The sequence below is a fragment of the Anas platyrhynchos genome, chromosome 4 (genome assembly GCF_047663525.1).
Source record: "Anas platyrhynchos isolate ZD024472 breed Pekin duck chromosome 4, IASCAAS_PekinDuck_T2T, whole genome shotgun sequence".
NCBI lineage: Eukaryota > Metazoa > Chordata > Aves > Anseriformes > Anatidae > Anas > Anas platyrhynchos.
The window spans coordinates 19123612-19145231 of record NC_092590.1 but is presented as its reverse complement, the minus strand read 5'-3'; the positions used below and the strand labels follow the sequence as shown (position 1 = coordinate 19145231).

Sequence of the window (21620 nt, the reverse complement as noted above, 5' to 3'; positions counted from 1 at the left end):
CTTCTGCCTGTGCCACTCCTACCCCTGCTAACCCCAGCGAGCAGAAGCGCCCTGCTCCCACACCTCAGCCCCACACCGACAGCAAGCCGCCACCTTTCTGTAGCTACACTGCTGTGCTCTGCCCACAGGCTTCCCCTTTTAATGCATTATGGCCTCATTCCACTGGCAGAAACTGATCTCTAGCATTTCTTGTACTAAGTAACTGGACATCACAGCCCCCATCCTCTAAGGAAAAAAAGCACAGGAATCCTGACTGAGGTTTTGACAGGGTTGAGGAGAGGGAAGGAATGAGGAAACACAACCTGAATCAGTGACCTAGCAAAGAAAAACAGATTCTTTTCGCACAGGGAACTTAGGAAGGAAAAGTAAATGACAAATTACAAGGAATTACTTCCTAACCAAGGCTCTTGAGGTGCATACAGAGAGCTGGAGGACACAATGCTTTGTAAAATGTATAAATGCTGGGTAATTGTTGAATTGGTGTACTAGTGAACGAATCCATGAGCAACCCAATGCCTCCTGCCAAGGCTTTGGCGTACAGCTCCTGTAACTGTGACATTAAATGTTAGTCATCTACTTGGGGCAGTGTTCATGGACAAACAGCCACTGTGCAGGAAGGGCACTGAGGTGGAAAACATGGAAGAGGACAGCTCTGGTGAGGACCCCACTCTCCAAACCCAGCTGAGATCTCCTCCCACAACACAGCACGGGGAGAGGAGCCCGAGTGGAGATGACAACAGGCAGCAGAGCCTCAGAGCTTCAAGGGGAAAAAAAAAGACAAGCTGCAGAGAGTCACCGAGCCCCAGGACAACTCCCATGCACCTGGTAACAAGGCTCACAGCCTCCAGGTTGCCATTTACTCATGTTGTGAAAGGACCTCCAGGTACAAGTGGGGGCAGTTGCTGTTTTCTCTGCTGTTAGAAACCCAACGCCCAGCACCTCCCCAGCAGAGGTGTTTTTACCTGAGGAGATAATGATGGGAGAGGGTGGAGGCTCCACCTGATTTCTTCACAGAAATAAAAAAGAAAAAGCAACTGGAAAAGGAACTGATGGGCCAGCTATGCTGCTTGTCTTTATGCATGATGTACAACCCAATATATTGAGAGAAAAGTGAAGCACGCCCAGTGTGAGGCTTTCCCTGTGTGGTGCTTAGTATTCAGAACGAGTTGAGTTTCAAGTGCCTACAAAAACAAACACAAAACATGATAATGCTGGAAGATAGCAGGGCTCAGCGATGCTGCTTGTGTTCGTTCCTTGTAAAATTGGTGTTTGCAGTCTTAGTCCCAAAAAAATGACTTTTACATGCCTTCTGAATGAGAACCACTACAATAGAAAAGAGTTATTACATAATACTAAGATGTGAGCCTTGTTCCACCAAGTAATAACTCTTTACTGATTAAAAGACAAGATTTCACTACATCCTCAGGAGAATAATCATCTTTCATAAAAGCTTCTTTTACCTCGTGCCATAAAAAAGGAGCCTGCCCCCCTCCCCCTGCCTTATGCTATTATTTTAAGGAACACAGAGAACACAGCCAGCATCTGTTTTATTCAAAAAAAAAAAATCATGCAAATATTTGCCTTTTATTTTTGATCTTCAGTTGATCTCAGCTTTCTGGAAGTCATTTCCTATGTGCGAAGTGTCTCATCAATAAGCCTTAACGACGTACAAGTCACGTAAATCAAGAGGCTTATTTGCTATCACCTTGCACGCCCATTTGCAGCCATACAATGGGAGCACAAATTGGTATTAAGCACTACACATAGGACATTGTGTTTTGTGGTTGCACTAAGATGTGAGGCTGCATGACGGCATTGCAGGATCCAGCCCCTGCTACACCAAATTCACCCCCACATCCCCCTGGCCTTTCCTTTGGTATCTGGGAGAGTTGCAATACCTCACTGTACCTGTTCAATAAACAAAATTCCTCATACATGGGATGTCAGTCAGCTCTCAGAGCTACATTTCCACCCTGCAACAGCAGGAAAAAGCTAGCTCAGTCTTGCAAGCCTCCACCACGTAGCTCATTACCTCCTGAACACCTTCCTCCTCCTTTGCAGAAGAGCAAAGCGAGCGCAGGCTGCTCAGAGGCACCCCCAGCAAAGTGGTCACAGGAACATTACACAGAAGGGAGATTCGTGATGAGGTAAACTAGAGCTTACAGACACAAAATGTTATATGCCTGTTATAAAGAGGAGTTTATAGTTTGCTCCCTGGAGGAGCTGAGGGTGTAACCCCCAGGCTAAGTGGGAGCAATTAAATCACATTATTTATAGAAGACATTTTCACTATCTTGAAGGGAAGCAAAACCTTCACCTGAAATCATTCTGATCCCTTTTTTTTTTTCAGTATTCTCTTCTATAACAACATAACAAGAGCTTGCTACTTCTTTGCCTCATTGTTACCCTAAGGTGTTATTTTCCCTATCCAGAAGTGCTCTGCACCTGCCAAGAATTAATTTTAATAGTCACTTAATTCATTTAAAATAGAAGCTATCCAGAGCAGGAACGTTTACTTCAAGTTTGAAGAGACATTACTTTTTATATTTCCCCATTCATTTTTGACTCAAAGTGCAGATGGAAACAGAAGAATTAAATTTAGAATGCATAAAATGAGACCTCCTTTAGAGTTGAAACAATATACTCACATAACCTTGAGATTTCAGAGTCTGTAATTGTTTTTTAAATGATAAAAGAATAGTGTTTATTAACAAAGAAGATGTTATATGCAATCGGTCGTGCCAAATTTCTTCAAATTGTTTTATTGTCACAAACTTCCAAACTTTTTGCATTAACACCTTCATGAGCATTCCTTCCTTCACTTCCTTCAGCCACTAGCAGGTGAGAAAACACCCAGCAACAAGCCCCTTCCCTCCTCCAAACCTGAAAGCAGCACTTTGTTTCTCTACTCAGACTACACTAGCCACTGAAATTAATTAAATAACCCAAACATAATCCAGTTTCAAAAAAAAAAAAAAAAAAAAAAAGTCAAAAAAAAAAAGCACACACTCTGGAGCTGAGCAAGAAGTGACCTCTTGCACAATACATCTCTACGCCTCCTCTTTTCTTTTTTTGATTCCCTCAACTTTTGCTAGTGTCCTCGCCTGCTGGTCCAGCTCCTTGCATGTGTTTCCAGAAAGTTACAACTAAAGCATACATTGAGCCCAAGGTTTGATTTGAAATGCAGCTGATGGAAGTTGTATTTATACAACAGATTTTTTCTTTTCGTGACCTCTTCCATGACTGATTGCAGAGCAGAATTAGGAAGACAAAAAGCTGAGTTATCAGAAGAGCTACAACATGGGGTTTTTAGCTTCGTGATATGGTTTAGTGGAGGACTTGTTAGTGTTAAGTCAGAGGTTGGACTGGGTGATCTTGGAGGTCTCTTCCAACCTAGATGATTATGATTTTCTCTTTTCCAGAAGGGCCTGTTGTTCTTCTGACAGCTAAACCTAGGTCTCTTCTCTGCAGACATTCAAGTCAATTAAGCACTGGATTTCTTTTTCAGACAGCTCCCAAAGGAAAAAGGGAAGATAAATTTTTGGTAGAAGTACAAGTACAGTACGTGTGGGGGTACGGGTAGGGCTTTGTATTCCATCTAGTTTCATCCAAACTCCAAGATTAAAAACCTATTCTATTTCAAGAAGAGTTGCTTAGCTTCACTGCTGCTTTGTAACATTTAAAAGCCATTGTATACGTCTCCAGAAATTTCCAAACGAGCCTGTCACTCCCCAAATTCATTCCTGCATCTGTTACCACAAGTGTTGGAACAGACCACACCTGTGTTTTAACGCAACCAAAAGAGAGTTTAGTGGAGATCGCTCAGCTGGACTTGTCCTTCCCTCTTGCAAAGCCTACCAGACAGAAAGTGTCATTTCCCAAACCACACTTTCCATTTAATCCAGCTCCCACCTTAACTCACAGCCCCATTCTTCTCCCATCCTCCCAGGGCTGAGAACTACTCTTGGTACGAGGCAGCTGGAAGAAAGATGCAGACACAGACTTTGCCAATACCTCCCCCGACCATTTACCTTCACTGGGGCGTGAAAGTCTCCCCACCCCACCTACGCTACCCTCCAGCTAAGAAGAGCAAGGAACGTGCATTTTCTTCTTTGCTAAATAAAAGCAGCAGCGCTGGCAGTACGGACCTGAAAACTCCCTCAAAGGTGAAGTGAAGGAAGAGGGAATAACACAAGCCTCCCCAGCACAGCTGGAAACAAAACAGAGATGTTTTCCCTCAGAGGAACTGCACGAACAGAAGCTGACCCTTGATACACAATCAGCTAAGTCAGCCAAGCAAGATGCAGAGCACTCTCCCCTGTGTCAACGATTCACGCAGCTCTGCAGCACTTGCATTCGCTGTTCTTGAGTGCCTGATTTATGCCCAGAGGATTTTTCAAGGGACTGAAGAGTTCGGGTTTGCAGCAGAAGCAAGGCAGCCAAGTGCCATAAAGCAAGACTTGCAGCAACTAGCGTTCCTACAACACCCTAGGAACAGCTCACCTACAACTACTTGCACCCAACACACCAAGGAAAGCCCTGAATAGCATGAGACTGAAAAGAAAAAAGGCATTTCAAACCATAATTTTGGATGTAAGGAAATTTCTACAGATGTATTGGCAGGGAGGGGATGAACAGCTCTTTTAGAGCCAGGGACACATTGCAACGACAGCCATCAGGAGAGGCTGCAGAGTTTGGCCCGATGCCTTCTTGTCATTCAGAAAAGCTGCCTTCCCCAGGAGTAAATGGTTTGTACGCACAGGTACCCAGAAGGCACATTCCTCCTCTGCAACAGATTCTGTCGAGATAAGATCCCTGTCTGCAGGTCTGCCCTGCCACTGGGGTTTCTCCACTCAACATGTTTTTATATGCAGCTCCCCACAGTCATACACAAATGCTAAAACCACAGAGTTATCCCCCAGCCTGCTCCTCCACTCCCCTCGGGGCATGCAGCAGCATCACCAGCGAGGAACCCCACAGCCAAATTCTGCTGTCAGCCCCACCTGTGCTCTCACAAGTCGGCCCCCATTGGTGTAAGATTTGCTTTAACCCCTGATGCAGACAGCTCAGCTCCCCTCCAGCTGGGACACGGCCTGCCCTTGCTTTCCTCTGGCTTTCCAGTGCACAGGTGAAGGCACAGAGAGCTCCTCGGGTACAGACAAAGTCACTCGGGTCTACTCCTTCCACCCACATGCAGCTTGGCCACATGAGGCAAATCCCTCGCACGCTGCTCTGGCAGTGCTGCTCCTTCTAGAGGATAGGAGCTTGTTCTAAGAACGATAAGCTTGAGTCGTTCCAGTTTTACTCTATTATAAATGTCAGAGCCAAAATACTAATGCAGGTGCTGAGCTGAGTTTTACTGCAGAGCAATTCTCTTGTGCAGCTAATGAAAACTTGTAATGGTTTCCTAATAAAAAATACAAACTTATTAAACAGAGATAAAGATGAAGTCAAGGATACAGGGAGCAAGTTCTTTAAACGGGACGGGTAATGTGAAATATCCCCACACACAAAATTTATGTCAAGGTATCACCAAGACCTGCGCTAGCATTTCAGACGCAGCTGCAGGGGAAGTGGAGAAACAACAGCAAGGAAACACAGAAAGCAAAAACAAATTGCAACTGGCATCAGTGAGAAGTGGTAACAGATTAAAACCCCTCATTTACCAACCTTTCAGCTCACTGAGCTGCAATGCTCAGAAAAGCGAGATCTGCCATACAACTCCTTCAAGTTGGAGCCCAGGCAAACTTCCCAGTGGCTCCTAAAACACCAACTCCCCACAGTGCATTACGGAGAGAAGCAAACCTGTTCAGCCTCACGCAGCTTCTCCCCAAGCCACCCACTGGCAACATTCACCTCCAGCAATCTGCGCAACATTTCCCTCTTGGGGCAAAAAAACTTCCAAGGGCGAGGGTCCAGGTCAGAAGGCCAAAAGCTACAGGGGAGCCATGCTTCTCTCACACGCCACACGCTTGGCTAAATTGCTGGAAGAGAAATGAACACCCAGATTTTCCCTGGCTGCTGCGTGCTGCTTGCCAGACCACAGAAACAGATCCCCAAGCAAGTTGGCTGTGGGGTCGGAGGCAGGTACAGGAACACTCCAGGACAGCAAGCTGCTCGGCCTTTCCCTCTCAGCCCAAAGCACCTAAGCAGAGCTACCAAGTGTTACAGAACAGAGCAGTTTGTACAAGAATCACAGATTTTGACTATTTATGAAGTTATTTGTGGAATACGTACATGTAAAGAGGAAGACACTAAAACAAAATACTTTGGATCAAGAAAGAAGCATCAAGGCACCCAGTACTTACCATAATCAATTGAGAAAATGTGTTCAATTTCTGCCACTAATACCTTATACATTTAGGGAAAAAAAAAAAAAAAACACAGAACATACCTAACATCACTGAGACATTTTACAAAAGACTATTTTGTCCTTCCCAGGACTGCAAATTTATGTTTTCTATCTTCCAAGCTGTAAAATCTCACACATCTTTCACACGCTGGACAAATAAGGAGCCCCAGTTAGAAGCAGGCAGAGCTGTACTGAGATGGAGAATGGTTGGGTTCACAAAGGCCCAGGGAGAGTTGCTGACCTCCCTGAGGGCAATATTTATTTTGCTGCTGTTTTCCTGCAGGCTGAAGGCTGCTCTGCGACCTGTAGGAAGATCAGCCATCCCCAGCACAGGTGACAAAATCAGCAGTGAGAGTAAAGTCCAACAGCACCTCCTCAAACATTTTCCCTGACATAATACACTGAAGCTTACCTACCTCAAAAACCAAGCCTTGGTAGACACAGGCACCTGTGGGACAAAAAAAAGGATGGATTAGAAGCAAAAATATATATTATATATATATATATATATATATATACACACATACACACACACACACAATCACCAGTCACCTGCCTTATTTTATTTTGAACAGGCCAACCCATTCCCACAATCACCTTATACCCCCCTTATGTCCCCTCAGCTGGGTGACAGATTCCTGTGTTTGGTGCCTCTCATGCAAGGGGCTCATCTTCTCTCCCTCCACTGCCACAGCTGTCTCCTCCAAGGAAAAAGGGCTCACAGTATACACGTAAGATGAAGCTTACAACTCTATCTCTACTTTGATTCATGGCCCGAGCTCTCGCTGAAATACAGGCAAGCCACTGCTATTCAATGGCAAAATACAACCCTTAAAAATGCAAGGTTACACAGCACTTAAATTGCATGCTAAAGAGCAGGCTCTTCTCTCTGCTCCTATAAATCCGTTTACCATTTACAGGAGAAACAAATAAGCACAGGAATATACACATAAAAGCGTGATCACTGTGAGAAGAGCAGCCATGAATTCCTGCCCCTAACTCACTCCACGGGCAACGTGTCACATCTCACATCTCCCCCACTGACAGGCTCGTCAGCCTTCAGGCTTCCCACCTGATGCTGCTGGGAAAGGGAAAGCTTCTCCAGGCAAGTGACAGAGAGATGCGCACCCATTCGAGCACACTTGATATATTCTGCTTCAATAAGTCAAATAAGAGGTTAGAAAATAAAGCCATGAATAAGCTCAGTGACACTTCTTCCATTGATTTTCTGGGAAACAGCCCTTCTCAAACAACAGCACGTATCTGTCTACTGTGACAAGAATGTGAAATCAAAAGCAACCCAAGAAGCCCAAAGATTAAAAGCAAAGAACGGGAGAAAAGCTGCCTCGAGGGACCACCCAGAGAACTAAGAATTTCCTTGTCAAAGAGTGGTTTTTCCCATAAAAAGCAGATTAGACAAATTTGTACAGAAAACCTTGGAGCCGCACTGTTTGAGACTGAGAGCTCCTCCTTCAAGCTGGTCCTCAGCTCAGCTACAAGAGGCTGCAGAGGCACCAGCAGGAATCATTTTCCCCTGCCAAAAAGATGAGCCCTAAGAGCCCAGTTGTGTTTCTTTCATACTCAGTAGGTTCCTTTCTACTCATGCTGGCAGCACTAGGAAGATGACACGTGCAGACTGAGCATGGGAGAGGACGACATGCTGAAACGCCGGGTTTCACTCACATCCACACTGCATTTTCATGGTGGTGCCAAGGTACTCGAGTGCCACTAAGACTCAGGCTCTCAGCAATTACCTGATCATTAATTTACTTGGCTTCCATAGCAACCCAGGTTAAAGAAAAAAAAAAAAAGATATTACTGTATCTAGACTTCATGATAGTGCATTTATTTTCATCAGATACCACTTATTCTCCTGCCCCTCACAACCCTTTCCTCCCCCCATACTCTTCTTTTGAGAGGAAAGAATAATTTCAAGGTTCCTCATCCTCCTGCACCTCAAAATTCAGTGCAAAACGCTACAAGGTTACATATGGTTGGAAGGCACATGAAAAAATAATACTTAACACCAATTATTTAAAGCTGATACAGCTTGACCATTTTAATCCTGAAAAGGGCTCACTGCCCTTCCTTCTTTACTTAATGACTATAGTTCCTTAAAAGTATGGAAAAAATGACTTAACATCATAAAAGATGAATTATTGTGTCACAGCCTTCACTAAAGACTTGAAGCCCTTAAGAAAGGGGTGTGAGGGGGACACAAAAAAAAATCAGCACCATTTCCTACCTCTGCTTCAAAGGGCTGTAATTACATCTGGGGCCCTTTGTGCCAGGCACTGTAAATACCTCGCGAGAGAGCGGTCGTGTGCCAAGGAACTCATCGCCAGGCAGGCATCGGCGGGGATGGGAGAGGCCTCTGAGTCTCTCTCAGTGCTACAGCCTGCACCTTGTGCACACAGGCTCACCCCAGGAGCAGCTACAAAGCAAACAGTGCTTTGCAGCACCCTGGCTTTCCACACAGCTCCAGGTCACCGGAGCGATAGGGGGCTGTTTGCAAAGCTCACCTGGAAGGGCTCCCTCCAAAGAGCACGGCACCTTGCATGCACTGAGAGAGCTGTGGAAGAACCCCCCTGGCTTTCATCTAGTTACTTGTGCCGGGCATACCCCATACAGGTGGTTGGTAGGGTGATTGTCAGATTTTGTTCTTTTGGAAATGAATCCCTCTGCTCACCAGGTTAATATCCCCGTTCACACCCAGACACAGCCTCTAACTCCTGCTGTTCGTTAGGACGGCTAAAGCAAACGTGACACCTTACACTGGGAGCTGTACGTGGGGAGCCTGTCACTTCGGGAACCAACAGCCCACAGCCAAAGAGAAAGCCAGAAAACAACCTCAGAGCACAAGCGCAGCCCCGCTGCGTTCCCAAAATCAAGCTATCAATAACCTTAGCCCCTGCACTGACGGCTGTAGTAGGATCACACAGAGCTTTAAGTCTCTCCAGAACACTTTTTTTTTCAATTCGAGTGACAGAAGCAGTCAGTGGTCAATGCCTTCGCCACACTCACAGCAACATCCCCACAACGTGAAGTTTACCTCAGAAATCTCTTAAATCGGTGCAAGGTGACGATTTAAGATCCTGAACACTTCCCAAAGCCCCCGTTATCACCGTTTTAGCACACGGCACAAGCAGAAACCCCATGGGCAATGATCTCTGCCCTCCCCACCGCCACCAACAGCGGTGACACGCGGGATGGGACGGGGCCACGAGGCTCTGCTCAGCCCCCTTCGCACCCAGGCACTGGAAACCCACAATTTCTTAAAATAAAAAGGACCCTGGCTTCGGAAACCCCCACCTCTTAGTGGATTTTCAGCTGTCCCAAGCCCCCTGCTCACCCTCCCTCGCCTCAGGTGCCGTGCCTGAGGTGAAGCCCCCAGCCCAGCCCCAGCCGGGCACCCCCTCACCTCAGCCGCCCGCGGTCCCCCCCGCGCCCATTTTGGGAGCGGGCACAGGCGGCCCGAGCCGGGGGGCAGCCAAAATGGCGGGGGGCGCCACACGGACCCCCGGCCGGGGAGGGAGGGAGAGGAGGCGCCCCAAAACCTACAGGGACCGCCTGGGGGGGGGCTTCTCCTCAGGGCACCGACCCTCCTCCTCCTCCCCCCCTCGGGGCAGCTCCCGGGACGGGACTCACCTGAGGCGGCAGCAGCCAGCGCCGCGCTGAGGAGGCAGAGCGGCGCCCAGGCGCCCATGGCCCCGCGGCGGGCGCAGAGGAGCCCCGGCAGCCCTCGGCAGGTGCCGGGGCAGCTCCTCGGCCCCCGGCCCCCCGCCAAAGTTTCCCCGCAGACAAAGCGGCCCCGCTCCGCGCCGCCAAAAATGCGCCGCAAGCCGCCCTCCCTCCGCCCGGCCCGGCCCCCGGCCGCGCCTCGCTACCCCCGCCCCCGGCAGCCGCGGCTGAGGAGGCTGGGGCTGAGCCTCTCCTCCTCCTCCTCCTCTTCTTCCTCCTCCTCCTGCCTGCCCGCAGCTGAGCCCAGGGGCAGGGGGAGCTTTGGGGGCTGCTTGGGCGGCTCAGAAGTCGGCCCCGGGTGCAGGAGGCTTCTCCTTCATGTTGTTCGCGGCTCGCTTCTGCAGGGTCAAAGCCAAAGGGGCAGGGTGGCTGCTGGAAGGGAGCGAGCCCTGACAGTGGTCCACGCTCAAAACATCTTCCCACCACCGAGTCCAGAGCTCAATACGCTTTGCTCCCCACCCGTTATATAATTTCCTCTAAAAAGGAGTAATTAACATCAGTGATTACAAACCAAGCACTCAGAACTTCACAGAACCCACCAAGTGCACCGTACGCCTCGAGTTCAACTCTTCCCCGTAGATTTTCTTCTTTTAGGCGCTTCCCAACCTCCTGCCCACTCATTACAAACTCACTACTTCACATCTCCAGTGCCAAACGCGATAGAAGAGACTGGTACTAATTTCTCCACATGCTTTTGCAATATGAACATTGCTTTCTGCAATAAGTCATGGGATAAAACCTTGTGGCTGGTTTTCTTTAAATCATGGTCATTCAATAACTAAGCAAAAACTTAAAAAAGGTGTGAAATTTAAAATTGATCCTAGTTTTCTTAGGGTATTAGCATACTCCTCTTCAGTTCATGTCAATGGATGCGCTTCATGGCAGTATCCTAATTAGCAGGTAGCAGATCTGTCATTTGTACAACGCTGCACTGACAAAGTCTTTTCCTCTCGCTTGCTTTAAACAAAGCTTGTTTGATTAAATGCAAGTATGCCAGCAAATTTAATAGCAATTCCTCATAGTAATTCAATCTGTTCAATTTTGATCACTTTCTAATGAACACTACTCTCCTGAACTCAGAGTTGGAGGTCATTTTTTTTTCAGGACTGGATGCCATTAATTTCTGTAACAACTCTAGCAACAAATGGGGGAAATAAGATGTACAGCATGGCACCAATCCAAGTTTCAAACTGTAATTTGCATGATGAGTTTGTCACTGCTTTACCAAGTTATTACTCAGTAACTATTAGCAGGAGCCATTTTTTTTTTTTTTAAAAAACAAAAACAGGAGCAGAGAGACATCGTAAGCACTGGTACACACACAAAAACACTAACCAAACAAATATTTCATGTTAATTTAGAATAGTGTAGAAATTATTAAGGCAATAAACACATGCGCCTTAATTCCCTCTTAGTTACTCAAATGAAAAATCAGGACAGCTCGACTGAACTCAAAGGAGCACTAGCTAGGCAAAGCAGGTGGAAGTCATAAGAAGAGCCAGGCATTCAGCATTCATTAACTTGATAGATGTGCAAAGCCCTAGAGATGCCTGCCATGTGGAGGCAATTTTATACCAGGTGCATGTTCAACAAAACAACCAAGTGGAACACTTCTGGTTGCTCGCTGACCTTCTTTTTCTGTTAACCAGTGATATAAACTAGGCAACCAATGACAACATTGCCAATGGTTGCTCTCCCTATAACCATCTTCCCAAAATGCACAGCTTTTTTCAAATAACTGCTGTGGAGCAGTCTAGCTGTTAACTTCAGATCATCCAAAGCCATGCAGAAACACAGCCTTTGACATACAAGCATTTCAGTCAGTGCAGGAGAAAAGCACCAAGATGCAGTGGACTCTAGAAATAAGTCATTTTTGACTGGTACCACTCCACCTACCAGTTGAAAACAACACTTCATCACCTGCTCATGCCCTTGATGAGATTTTGATTCATACCAATCCATTAACGTGAGCAAAATGGGCCCATCCTTACTACATAATATAGAAAGAAATGGACAGAAAATAAGTGATTACTGAGGAATGGCAAAAGTATTTGGGAGATCAGTCTTGCTAGTCTTTTGCTTTCACAACTATTTTTTCACTGCTGTGCTCAACTGCATGCAAGACTTCTGTTCTGTTGTGTCCAGGGGGAAGATGGAGGGTATACATACAGAAGGAACAGAGGACAAGTTACTTACCTGCAGATTCTTTGATTATTGCATGTTGCCATCTGTCTTCCTCAATCATCCTCTGTCTTTTTACAGTTTGTTGCCCTTTTTCAGCTGCAGCTTCCCCTTCTCTATTTCTCCTACCTTCCTTTCTGCTGTTCTCGGTTTGATTCTCTTTCCCTCTTCCTTTTCTCCCCATCTCCAGTGCTGACCTGCTCGTTGTTCCCATGCCACTATCTTGCTTTTGTTATTTCTCCAGCTTCCTTCCAACAGATCCTACAGGACAGCTCACAGCTGCTGACACCTGTGAAGTGACAAGTTTTTGCTCCTTTGGTAAAAAGGCTGTGGCTGTTCTCCATGCCCAAACTGTCACAGAAAAGAAATCAGGTGTAGGAAGGTCAGATCTGTCATGCTCCCTTGCACGCCATATGTTGCTAGTCATATCTGCCCGTTCAGCAGGGTCTCTCTGCTATCAGTGTCATCCCCTCCCTAATACTCTCTCTTCCAGCTCTATCAAATTCCCACAATCTCCAGCCCTCCTCCTGTGAAGCATTTCGCTCCCTGCTATATCCTGGGTCCTCCCACTATATTAGAACCCTAAATCCTTTAAAAAAAAAAAAAATAAGAAGGAAATTCAGAATTCAAAGCCAACCAAGGCAGCTCTTTAAGGTGTGTGAGACCAGTCAGCAGGCAAGAGGAGCCAAAGATGCAAGCTGAGCAACAGAAGAAACGTGGTCCTTTGGGGAGTCCATTTCTACACAACACTACTTCACACCCTCTTACAAACTGGTACAACACGGAGGAACAGCAAAGATTTAAGGCAATTCCTTCTCATTTCACCAATGTATCCAGAGTGAAGGAATACACTTTTCCGGCCAGTATCCATACCTTTCCAGCCACACCAGATCCAAATAACTGGATTTTCTACCACGTTATTTCACAATTCAGCTGTCAAGGCAGATAAGAGTTACAGGTTTTAACTCACTCAAGATTATCATGAAAGTAACTTACTTTAATATTAACACCATTCCAAAGAAGCTGTTAAAGTCAGTCACAGAACTCAGGATGCATAATTGACATGATTTCAAAAATTTAACCATTCCAGAGGAGAATATTCTTCATTAATATCCTGGAAAAGGCAACACATTTAAAAGAAAATGTACCAAAACTTGCACCAAGGCCTCAAACTGAAAGTTTTATAAAGCCTTCTTCTTGACATCTTGTTTTTCAAGCCCTAATTCAATATAAAACCAGCATTTTTGAATCTGTTTATGAGTTAACAGCAAACTAAATTATGGAATGAACTTCAGACTATCTAGAGAAATATGAGATTGCACTAAGACTGGAAGTATGCATCTTGCAAAGCAATAACTCAACTGTCAACCGCAGCCACATCTCAGAAATGGCAGGACAGAAAGTCACTGAGGTTGAAGGATTTTTATTTTTTTTAAAGCATACTTTATCAAATCTCTAGGCTGAGGTCAATTCCCTGTGCGTTTGTGTTTGGGCACTGTTTCTCAATTTGGCATGCAAGTCACTGGCTCAAGTGATTCGGATCAGTCATAACTTATGTCCATGGAAAGCTGGGCATGTGCTGGCACATACACACAGAATAGCTCAAGAAACACGTTTCTGAAAAGGATCCATCTCAATCCAGCTCTGTTGGCTGAGGTCTCTTCTCAGGGTTTTTTCAATTGCTTGGAATTTAGCCCACATTGTCCAGACTCAGAAACCTACAGGCGAGGCCTTCCAATGTTTATGACCTCCATCTAGGAGCTCGTTAAATTGAATCAGACTCAGATGCAGTCTGAATCAAGTCTTCTAACAAGCCAGGTGCTTTCAGGAACAACTCAAGCAGACAATCATGAAGTGGACTTTTTTTTGTGAATTCCCCAATAACAGAAACCCTGGCACCAGTTCTTACAGTTAAAACTTCTCCCAAATGTTACCTGATATAACTACACATTCCTTCCTGTAAGAGTGCTAAATCTTACTGTCTCAGCAACTGCCTCAGTCTCATAAAAAGTTCCACAGAAATAAACATGTTATATATAAACATATCTGTATATTAATTACATTTAATCACATTGATTTTGTAACTTCTAGTCAAAACTAGTCAATGCTCTTGTGTGGAAAAAAGTGAAGAGGCCAAAATCTACCCTCTGCACACCTTTTCCTTTCTCCTGCTGCTAAGACTTCCAGCCTGCCCTCTGAGCACAGTTTTGCCATACCTGATTTTTTTTTTTTTTTTTTGTCATCTTGGTCTATTTTTGCTCTGCCTTCTCTGAGGATACGTTGATCTGATGAAGTCAGAGATTGGTGTAATGAAGTGACCTTTAGTGAAGAACAGTCTCACTACTATGCTTGCACAGATCAGAGCTTTTTAACATCTCCAGAGAAAAAAAAAGCAGCTGGCTTTCTCTGTATAGAAAATTGAGGAGAATTTTTTTATTTTTTTATTTTTACAGGTACAAACAACCCACAAACAATTAAATTACCTTGTACCTCCTTCCCTTCCCTGGAGTGAAAAAGTGCACATTGGATGCAACTCTCCTAACAAATATTAAATAGCAGACAATTCAGCTCTGATAACAGTGCTTTGCTGAATTCCAGGCAAACCCTGTCAAAACTGAATGAACATCTCAAGAAGTAGATATTTTTCTTGGCACAGAACAATAATGTGCCAGAGGCTGCATCTGTGCCCTAAGTAATTCACAGTTCTCATATGAAAAATAAACAAAAGTGGTATTATGTGGCATAAGCTTTTGGGGAGAGGACTTAAACTCATTCCCTAACATGTCAAGACACTGTCATTGACTAGAAGCTTTGCCTAACTTTAATGTGTTCAGGGTTGCTTACTGATGGTATTTTTTTTTTACCCAGAAGGATAAAGGATTTACTACTTTAATTTAACAAAAAAAAAAAAAAAAAATCTAACCTAAGCTTGAGATAAAGCACTGAAAGGGTTTTATCTGACCAAAGAGAAAACAACTTCCTTTTGTAATATTCTGATGCTGCGATAAAGCAGGGAGATGGAGCTTGCTGTCATGCAGCACGAAGCCTGATACACCCTAGCCATCTTTGACTTCTCTGTCTTGCATTTCAAGTCCCTCTCTTCTCAAAGGTCAGTAAAATTGTTTAGTTGTCATTTTGCTTTTAATAAATACATATATTTAGAGAGGACGGATGTAATTTTAACATGATGACTAAGTCTGTAGCCCACTACACTAGGATACAACGCCTATCCTTGGTTTTAGTTCTAAGATTACCAACTTCTTCTAGGTAGCACCTTTTCCTTTCAAAGACCTTTGGGAAATGATATCTTGAAGGCCACTGTGACATGCTTTAAGAAGAATCCACGATCCTGACAGCTGTATGTTTAGTGCACATTTCACCTCTTCACAGAATATGCGAGACCACAAATCACTACTGGAATAAAGAAAAATTGAGTCTTTTCCCAGTGTCCCTACATGGACAAGGAGTAAGAGGCTACCTCTGTGCACTATGCATAGCATAAAAGGTTTTATTAGTGAATATTTTAAAAATACATTGAGATTAGGTTATTAAAAGATAAAGTATGCATCTCAAACCACTATTGATGCTGGATTTTTGAAGGGATTTACAAATATATTTTTAAAATATGTCTTTAAATAATGAAGAACTCGGGCTTTCATCACCTCCTCATCTACACACAGCCCTGCTACTGAAAGCAGGAAAAAGCGTTTCCCAAACTGTGCACCCAGCAGAGTTTCCTCCCTTCTCTTTATAGTGACTGCATTTCAGTTTTGGACAGCCAATGCAAATGTGCACATATATTGGCTACACACAGCATGTGCACACCCGGACCTTAGTTTTGGGGAAGCATATGATTGACCACGCTCACGCAGTGCAGCTTTCCAGCAGAGCTGCAGTCAGTCCAGCAGCTGGCAAAGCACAGAGGTCACCAGGCAGCGCCCTGGAAATCAATCCAGCAGGCTCTTTCCACAAACCTCAGTGTTAAACATCTTTCTACTGCCTAGCACATGTGCGTACTTACTGCCAACAAGGATTCTGTTTTTATTTCACTGTTCCAGTCCCCCAAATCCACTCCCGTCCCCAACAAACCCTGAAAGATGGGAACAAGTATGCTTGGGAAAGCCCTGTGAAAGGAAGTGTGTTTGCAATGGTTCAGATCCCCTGAAATATTTTTCTTTTCTTCCCCACAGGGCACCTCTGGTGTAAAGTCACAACCCACCTTGTTAGCATGCCATCTTTTCTTCAGGCTTTGAGTAGTAGTTAGCCTGCATACAGGTCATTTACAATTTTGTTTTGTCACAACCAGATTTCACTAATGCTGGGAAACGAGGCTTAACTGCCTTCCTACAAGGAGTGTCTTAAAGAAAAGAAACTGAAGTACCATTTGCCTTGCTGCTCTCATTTCCACTCCAATCAGTTTCCTCCTAGCGACCAGCTCAGAGGCCTTGCAGCTAGCACTGTAATCACAGGACTCCTCCTGCTGGAAAGATGAAGCTTTCAGGAGAGAAGAAAGTATTTGTTAATCGCTACCCTTTTCACTTTAAATAAAAAAAAAAAAGTAAAATTAGGCTTCAGTGGGGTTTTGTTTGTGTTCAACTAAGTTTTCTTTAAGCTGAAGAAAAGTCACCCAAATGTTTCTCCACTTCAACAAAACCCACAAAGACCACTACACCTCCAGCTGCAAAGAAATGCAATCATCACGGGTTTGTGATAGAGAGGTATAGATACCCTAGCACAACATATTGGGCCCTTAAGAGTCCTGCTGCCCCACTGAGGATCTGCAGAACATGAATGTAGCCGCACCAGCCAGGTCTCCGTTCCACTACTCCTTCCCTTCTTGTTTCTAAAGGTGTTTTTCTCACCTTTCTGCACGAAGGAGGAACTTCTGGAACAGAAAGCGCTCAGAACACCACTCTTAGTGCCCCACGCTGTCCCCTTCTGCACTGTCATTAGGGATTTCACTAATGACATTTCCTTCACCTTCTCATTTCCATGCATTGTATGGTACAGATAAAGCCTGTCTCTGTTTAGAATGACCTTACTCATTGTGGGACATTTAGCCAAGGCTTCATCAGTGACACCACCCAGACAAGCACAGTGCTGAGCCCAGATTTTCCAAGTTTTGTTTGCTCCAAACAAAGCGCTCAGCCCGACTCCTTAGGCCAGCCTAACTCCCAGAGCAGGGGCAGCACGCAGCAGGACTTGGCAGCTCTGGGAAAATTAACGAGGGAGCCTGAACCTGACAAGTTCAATCAGGATGTGTACAAGGCTGATGTTCCTTGACGTTTTGGAGGCAGCGCTCTGTTACAGTACGGCAGAATGGCAACTGTGGGAGTAGTGCTAATGCCACCAGTGAGCAACCTGGGAAACCGCCAGCCAGTCTTTCTTGCATCAGTTTTGAACACTGCATTTGCAACATCCCTATCCTGCTCTAGCTTTACCTCTGTGCCACAGTTTGCAGCAAAAGCTCTGTGAACTCAGTTTGACCCGCCCAGATTGAAGTTTTTTGGAGTGCAACTAATTTCCATACAAGTCCAGGTTTAGGCTGACAGCCTAAACCCTTCATTCCCCACAACTGCACACACGCTTCCATTGTAATTTCTTCCTTGTTTGGGCACATTTTTCTCTAAGTATCAACCGTGAATTTCAGTCCATTGCCTGCTTCCCCTTAGTTATACAGCAGTTTCATATGGGATAATTTTAAAAGCAATCATACATCATCTGCATTACAAAGTACACTGCAGCTCTCCCTCCTTTTCACAAGGAGACAGCCCTGGGTTAATGGAGTTTTGCTTGTGATGGAAGATCTGTGCTCTATTTACCTACCGAAGGAGCATTAAGCATTCATTAACAGAAACGCTGGCAAAGGGCTGCCTCTTATCACACGGGACTTACAAGAGCTTAACGTTCAGGACAGATAACCAATTTATGTACTGCCATAACTAAATGAGAAACCACCAAAGCATTACAAAACCACACTTGGCAAATAGTACAGTAGTATTCATACCTAGATGCAAGCAACACCATCTTAGCTACGCTTACGTGACAATTAAACATGTTTCCAAGGCACAGTGGCACAAAACCCACACGTACAGCAGTTCCCACTCTGCGTGTTTTGGGACTAAGCTTATTACAGGGGAACAATCCCATGTTGTCTTTCTCCTTTTCATCCCTCATCTATCTCAATCAAGCATTTCAGGATAAAATCATAATATACTCGTTTTGTATAATCCCATTTCAGTGTTATAAAGGCCAGGAACATTATCACTACATCAATTAGTAACACAGCATACTCGAAACTGTAAGATTTTCAGCTGCAGTTGTTCAGGTACAGTTTGCTGAGTTCATTAGCCATTTTTTTCCTCACCTGACCTCTAGAGATCCAGATTTACAGTACTGCCAGTGTTCAAATTTTTAAAGTATGCATTTCTGCAGGAATATACAGTACTCCACATTTTTATTCTCTGAAAATACATTCGGCAGTCAGCCTGAGATACGTTCACCTGTGTATTTACACTTAAGCATCACTAAAAAAAACAGAACACCCATCTTCAAAACAACAGGCCTGCAACAACGGATAGTAAAATCTGAAATAAGTCAAGAAAATTACAGGAGACCAAGAAACCTAGGCGAATAACATCATAAGCCTAACTTATCTGTATCAGCAGGTATCTTACCTTCATGTTCCATTACAGGCACAAACAGCACATAACGTTACAATATCTCACAGCATTCCTCGTATATACAATTTGTTAGTGCTAAAGATGCTGTTTGCTTGCATGCACACATAAAATGTTCTCTGCAGAATGGAACCCTGTAAAAAAAATAATACTTTTTGCTAAGATTCAAAGTGTTAATCAATTCCTCGTGCACTATTTGAGTTGCACAGAAGCTTAAGAGACATCCTCAAACCAAGGCACACCTCTCATGGCTTGATCTTCTCTGTTCACATCTGTGTACAAACTCCAAAACAAAAAAAAAGCTTACTGTGTAAGTGATGTACCTTTAGAGGATGCTGTACTTGAACTAATGAAGCTAGACATCGTACAGGCAAGGAACTTGTGGAAAATGATCATTTTTTTCATCAGAAGAAGTCATCTAAGTAAAGCTCGTCAAAAGCAATCAAGCCTTTTGTTGCAGAGTAAGTTGCTCCTCTGCTCTACGCTGGCATAAACCAGACTTGCCTGCACACAGCCAGTAATCAGCAGAGCCTGCTATTTAAGACACCCTGTATCTTAAATATATTTTAAAATTAAACCTAAACTTCAATGCTAATGCTTTGGAATCTAATGCTTAAAAAATAAAAAAAAATAAAAATAAATTTCCCTTGATTATGTATCTTTCTGTATCTTCCAAAAGCTGCCAATTCTGTCTCAGCTGATCATGGATACACACGTTTTTATAGGGAAACACCTCCCCCTGCAATACCTCTTTTCTTGATCTAAGTAGAATTGGACCAAATGTGATGTTTAGGTCAGTTAACTTCCCTGAATATATTTGACACAATATTTCTGCCTCTCACACCAACTCACTCCCACAAACATTGGTTGAAATTTCTTCTTTCCACAAGGCACAAGCACAGCCCATAGCCAAGGCTGTTTATACAGCTTTTTATACAGCTATTCAGAAGTACTGACATTGCTTTTTTGCAAATACTACATAGAAAGTCTACTGAAGTCAGCGCGAAGCTTTCCTTTACCCTTAAGACAATTTTCTGATGAACCTGCATAAAGCACTCCACATATTTAAAGAAACAGCAGTGTGGCCGAGCAGCAAGCTGTCAGGCACCCTGACTGACAGCAGCCAAATGCTTCAGATGGAGGTGCAAGGATTTCTAAGCAGATATGGGTAACCTCCTCAAACACAAAACACCTCATCTACAACAAAAGGAATGATTTAAAGCCCCAAACACAGGCTACCCTTCCAGGTTTGGATAACCTCATCCCCTTTTATATGGCCTATCCTTTCTGGAATCATCCTAATTTTTTGGATTCATTTCTACTAGCATATGTCTAGCAATGAAACAAAAATATCAGCAAGAAACTTTCCCTAACAATCCTACAGAGGGGAACAAGAATGCCACCTGCTGGAAACAACGTGCAGAAAGCTGAGAAAAATTCTGCAGCAAGGTGGAAAACACCTGTTTTTTAGCCAGCCAGTTGAAAGACGCATGGATATTTTCTCTGGTCTCCAGTTAATACTTAAGAACTATGCTGGAAAATAAAAAAATAAAAAAAAAGTAGACAAAGTAACAGGTCACAGCAATTGCCATATAAACTGAATTAAATTGAGCAGAATGACAGGATTACACTACAAGCACACTCATTACTACCTTTTGCAAAAAAAGGGTTGGTGTTTTGTTTTTAATTGATTTGACCCACACCAGCTAGCCCTCACGAACAAAAAGCTAACTGTGTAAAAAGTTGAAACATCGCCAAGTCAAGCCTTCTGGTGTGTGTAAGAGCTCAAACCCCGACAAGAGCTTAATTCATTTGTCAAACTGTGCTATTCCTAAAAGAGACCTTCATTTCAACTAAGAGGCCTTTAACTTCAAGATTTTCCACCAAAGCTAAGTGGTATTCACAGCTACCAAGAGTCAAAGGAACAAGCTAAGCTAATACATAACCAAAAGGGACCCCACAGCCTTTTTTTCTTCCACCTGTACACTGGCAGAGGAGCTGGGGAGCCTCCGCCCAATGAGCAAATCAGTATTTTCTAAGCCAAATCTAGTGGTCCGTGCACTCTCAAGATAACTAACCCAGCACAGGACCACGGCCCTATATATCCTAGCTACTCACTGCTGCTCTTATGTATGTGCTCTTCATTCCCAGCTGGTAACACACAAAATTGTCCTAAGGCATCAGCCAACATTTTGAAGTAAAGTCTCAACACAAAGCATACCACAGGAGCCTTCCTCTTGGAGTCACCTGTATGGAAGCAAGACCTCCTGCTGCTTGTTGTGAAGCTGCCTCTCGCTCCCCTTCAGAACACATCCAGTTGGTTATTTGGAAGCCCATCAAAAGGAACCTCCATTGCCAAACAGAAAGGGATACTTAAATTTTTGTAGCTTCACTCAGGTCTCATCTCAAACTAGTTTACAATCAATTCTTTCCAGGGTAGTACAAACAAGCCACTAATTGGGCTCGCTGAGGAGCATAATATCAATTATGCATTGATGAAGTGTTATTAGAAAAAGAAGGTGCACAATCACTCCTCTTGCAGAAGATAACCCATTTTTTCTGTAGAAAAAAAATCAACTATTACAGTTTGTCACAAAAACAATCCCGCATTCAGAAGTAGTTTCAGAGTGCCAAGTGGAACAGAAATCCATACATCACACCTCTAT

At 44.2% G+C, this 21620-nt stretch overlaps 1 protein-coding gene across 4 annotated transcripts in view; it reads right to left on the bottom strand.

Moving 5' to 3' along the window:
- FRAS1 (Fraser extracellular matrix complex subunit 1) overlaps window positions 1–12625 on the bottom strand; it is a 149685-nt gene extending 137060 nt beyond the window's left edge. The window contains exons 1-2 of one of the 4 annotated variants that reach the window (XM_072037126.1): window positions 12290–12625; window positions 6769–6800 (exon numbers count right to left, since the gene is read on the bottom strand). In XM_072037126.1, the coding sequence (XP_071893227.1) occupies window positions 6769–6800; window positions 12290–12488 (231 nt within the window). In that variant the 5' untranslated portion in view covers window positions 12489–12625. Of the gene's footprint in view, window positions 1–6768; window positions 6801–10000; window positions 10231–12289 lie in introns of those variants that run through there. The other 3 variants (XM_072037125.1, XM_072037124.1, XM_038178034.2) reach the window with 3 other exon arrangements.
- Window positions 12626–21620: the final 8995 nt, after the last annotated feature.